The sequence below is a fragment of the Parus major genome, chromosome 15, assembly GCF_001522545.3.
Source record: "Parus major isolate Abel chromosome 15, Parus_major1.1, whole genome shotgun sequence".
Taxonomy (NCBI): domain Eukaryota; kingdom Metazoa; phylum Chordata; class Aves; order Passeriformes; family Paridae; genus Parus; species Parus major.
The window spans coordinates 361,517-364,528 of NC_031784.1; the positions used below are offsets into that span (position 1 = coordinate 361,517).

Here is a 3,012-nt window from a genome sequence, read left to right on the forward strand (position 1 = left end):
TGGGATGGTGAGCAGCACAAACACTGCAAGAGCTGGACAAGGAGCAAACAAACTGCTCCAAAGTGCTCACAGCTTCCTTATTATGCTTGAAAGGAAGAAAATACAACATCAGTTTTCACTTGGATTGGATAATCCACAAATGTGTGAATTATTCTTGCCATTTGCAGCTTTTCTCTTGAAATAAGATTTCTGGACTGATTCATTAAGGTTTATGAAACTGCTACCTTGAGTCCTATTTTAACAAGGTATAGGCAGTCAAATTAGGGCAAGAAAATATTTATTATTGCATGCCATTAGCATTAGCAGAAATGGTTCCAGTCAGTGGATATTGCTGCTCCCCAGCAATGCACAGTTTAGATAGAAGCAGTGACATATGTGATAGACCAAAATATTTCTTAATGCTGTGGCTTGCCATAGAAAACCTGACACTCAACAGGGAACAGAAGTGTGAAACACCAAGCAGCAGTCAGAGAGTTCCCAAATAAAGGCTCAGCAGCTTTGGGATACACTGGGAGCTGTCAGGGATTAATCTGCATTCTTTGCTCGTGGCTCCATCCAAACGTGCTGAACCCACTGCAGTCAACAAGGACTCCACTCCCCACACAGCTGCATCCAAGGGCTGGCAGGGAATGGCAAATGTTCTATAATACATCACTGCTCCTCAGTTTGCACCTGATCTCTCCCTCCCCTCACCAAGGGAATTCTTGAGCACAGAGGTCTGTAGATATTTTTATACACCCACTTCTCTTTCTGGAAATTGTGCTCTTCTCACTTCCTCTGTCTGCAGGAATAAAGCAAAATCTAACAAAGAAATTGGGATTTTTTTAAGTACAGAGCTTTACCTGGTGGACTAAAGCTTGCTTTCCACTTCATCATTGCATTGCCACGGGTGTAAAATTCCACAGAGCCTTCGCCTTCGTTTGAGCAGATTTTGAAACCACTGGAAATCACTCGTCCACCAGAGGCAGGGAGAAGCTTGGCCTGCTGGTCTTGAGTCTTCCAGAAAAAGGAAAATGTTACTCCTGAGGGAGGCAAGGGAGAGGAGACTTGAATGAAGAAAACTGCAGTAAGATTTCCAAGTGTAGGATACAGACAGTGGGGATGGTTCTGGGGACAGCATCTGCTGCCATAAACCAGGACAGCATTTTTAGAACCAACAGTGCTCCAACACTTCAAAGCAAATAAAGAATCCCTCCTCAGGTTTGCATCCTGTGAACCCACCCAGCACAGAGCAGTGACTGCTGTGTCCTGAGCAGCTCCTCCCAGTGAAAACCAAAGTTCTTCATTGAGTTCCTTCTTCTCCCCTTTCCTGCTGCTCCCCAGCCCCTGCTGGAGCTGAATTCAGTGATCCCAGCACTGCCTCCAGCTGAGCCCCAATTTCCTGAGCACGTTCTCCCCGTGCTGCCAGCCTGCAGCAAAGCTCCCACAGCAGGGTGGGGGTGAAGGGATAACTGCACATGGGAGCCACCAAAAACAGCCTGAGCTCCCCACTAACAAAAGAATTATCCTGAAAAAACAACACAATCCTGCAAGTGCAGTGATTAACTTCATCCTCAAATAATCCTGCTCGGTTCACATAAATACCACTATCATCCTGTAAAATGGAGCAACTCTCCAGGTCACATCTGAGTGGATAAATGTGATTTCCATAAGATGGTTTTCTTTAATAAAGGCTCCCCCAGAAGGCTTCCCTGGCACTCAATCAAAACTCACTCACTCTTCACACAGCAGCTTCTCCACACGAGCTCAAGCCAAGGAATAAGAGAACATTCTCTTGCATCTTCCACAAATGCAGGTAGAAAAGACCAAATTTTCACCAATCAACACACAACTGTTTTAAAAGTCAGTCAAGTGTCAAGCCTGATTTTTAGATTTCATTGCAGGGAGGAAAGGAGCAATGATTATTGAATAACATCATTTGGCAACAAAATAAAAGTCAATCATAATTAATGAATTTCTCACCTTCAGGCCCACAAGCCTCTGGATTACTAATGCAAGAATTTCTATAGCTTCCAAAGAAGAGGAAGGTGACTCCTTTCTTCTCAGTGACGTAAATTCCTTTGTTCACCATCCCTTCTACAATATCTGAAGCAAAAGCAAAATCCAGTTTAGCATTCACATGCAGGAAAACTTCCTGGAAAGATGATTTTAACAGACTGCTGCAGCTCAGATGTTTACCCATGGCTACATGGCTATGTCAATTTGGTGTTTGTTTTTCTTTCTGGTGTTTGTTTTGGTTTGTTCCATTTCTTTGGTTCTGTTTGTTATACTTTTAAAGAGCACCCAGAGAGCCCTTTGACTCCATTTGTAAATATTCCACTGCTGTCCACTGAGCTCTGTGCCTGCCTGGGGCTGACAGGACCCACACACCCCAAAATGATTTGGTCAAACCTCACGTTTCCCACGCCACCTCCTGCAGCTGCTTTGCTGTTAGGCTGAGCCAGCCAAGGAATTCTTTAACCAATTAAAATGTGACAAAATAGTGTTTCTTTTTTTCACTTTTTGAGAGGGCAGATGGGTGATCAGCCCCCACTTTTCACTAAGGACAAATTCAGTGGAACATCCCTGACACGGCACTCACAGGGCAGAAATGGATCTCCTCTCCAGACATCCTTGCTGTGCTGCCCTTGGCTCTTGGAAACGCAATTGCTTTGTCTGATGTACATAATGTGTGGTTTGCTTGTGATTTTCTTGTGTTCCCTCCCAAAGAAAAGAGCTCTTGGTTCATCTGCTACCGCCTAAAGCACGTGAATCCTCTTCACACAGAAAAACTGCTCTTTGTTTACTGCAGGAACCTCCTGCAGGTCTGGGGGTGCAGCTGACAGGTGATGCTGGGGAGCTGTTCTCACTTGTCCTGACTGGTTTTAGCAATGAAGACAACAGGAAATCATCAAAAATCACAATCCAAGCATCCTGCTGGGTTAAATGCACTCCAGAGCACGGGAACCTGAATTGTTTCTGAATCCTGAATTATTTCTGAATCCTGAATTGTGTTTCTGAATCCTGAATTGT

General features: G+C 44.4%; 1 protein-coding gene across 2 annotated transcripts in view; it reads right to left on the minus strand.

Moving 5' to 3' along the window:
• ADGRD1 (adhesion G protein-coupled receptor D1) overlaps positions 1-3,012 on the minus strand; it is a 118,847-nt gene that overhangs the window by 102,485 nt on the left and 13,350 nt on the right. For both annotated transcript variants that reach the window (XM_015644390.1, XM_019008401.1), the window contains 2 exons: positions 1,963-2,085; positions 843-1,022 (listed from right to left, as the gene is read on the minus strand). In XM_015644390.1, coding sequence (XP_015499876.1) covers positions 843-1,022; positions 1,963-2,085 — 303 coding nt within the window. The remainder of the gene's footprint in view (positions 1-842; positions 1,023-1,962; positions 2,086-3,012) is intronic.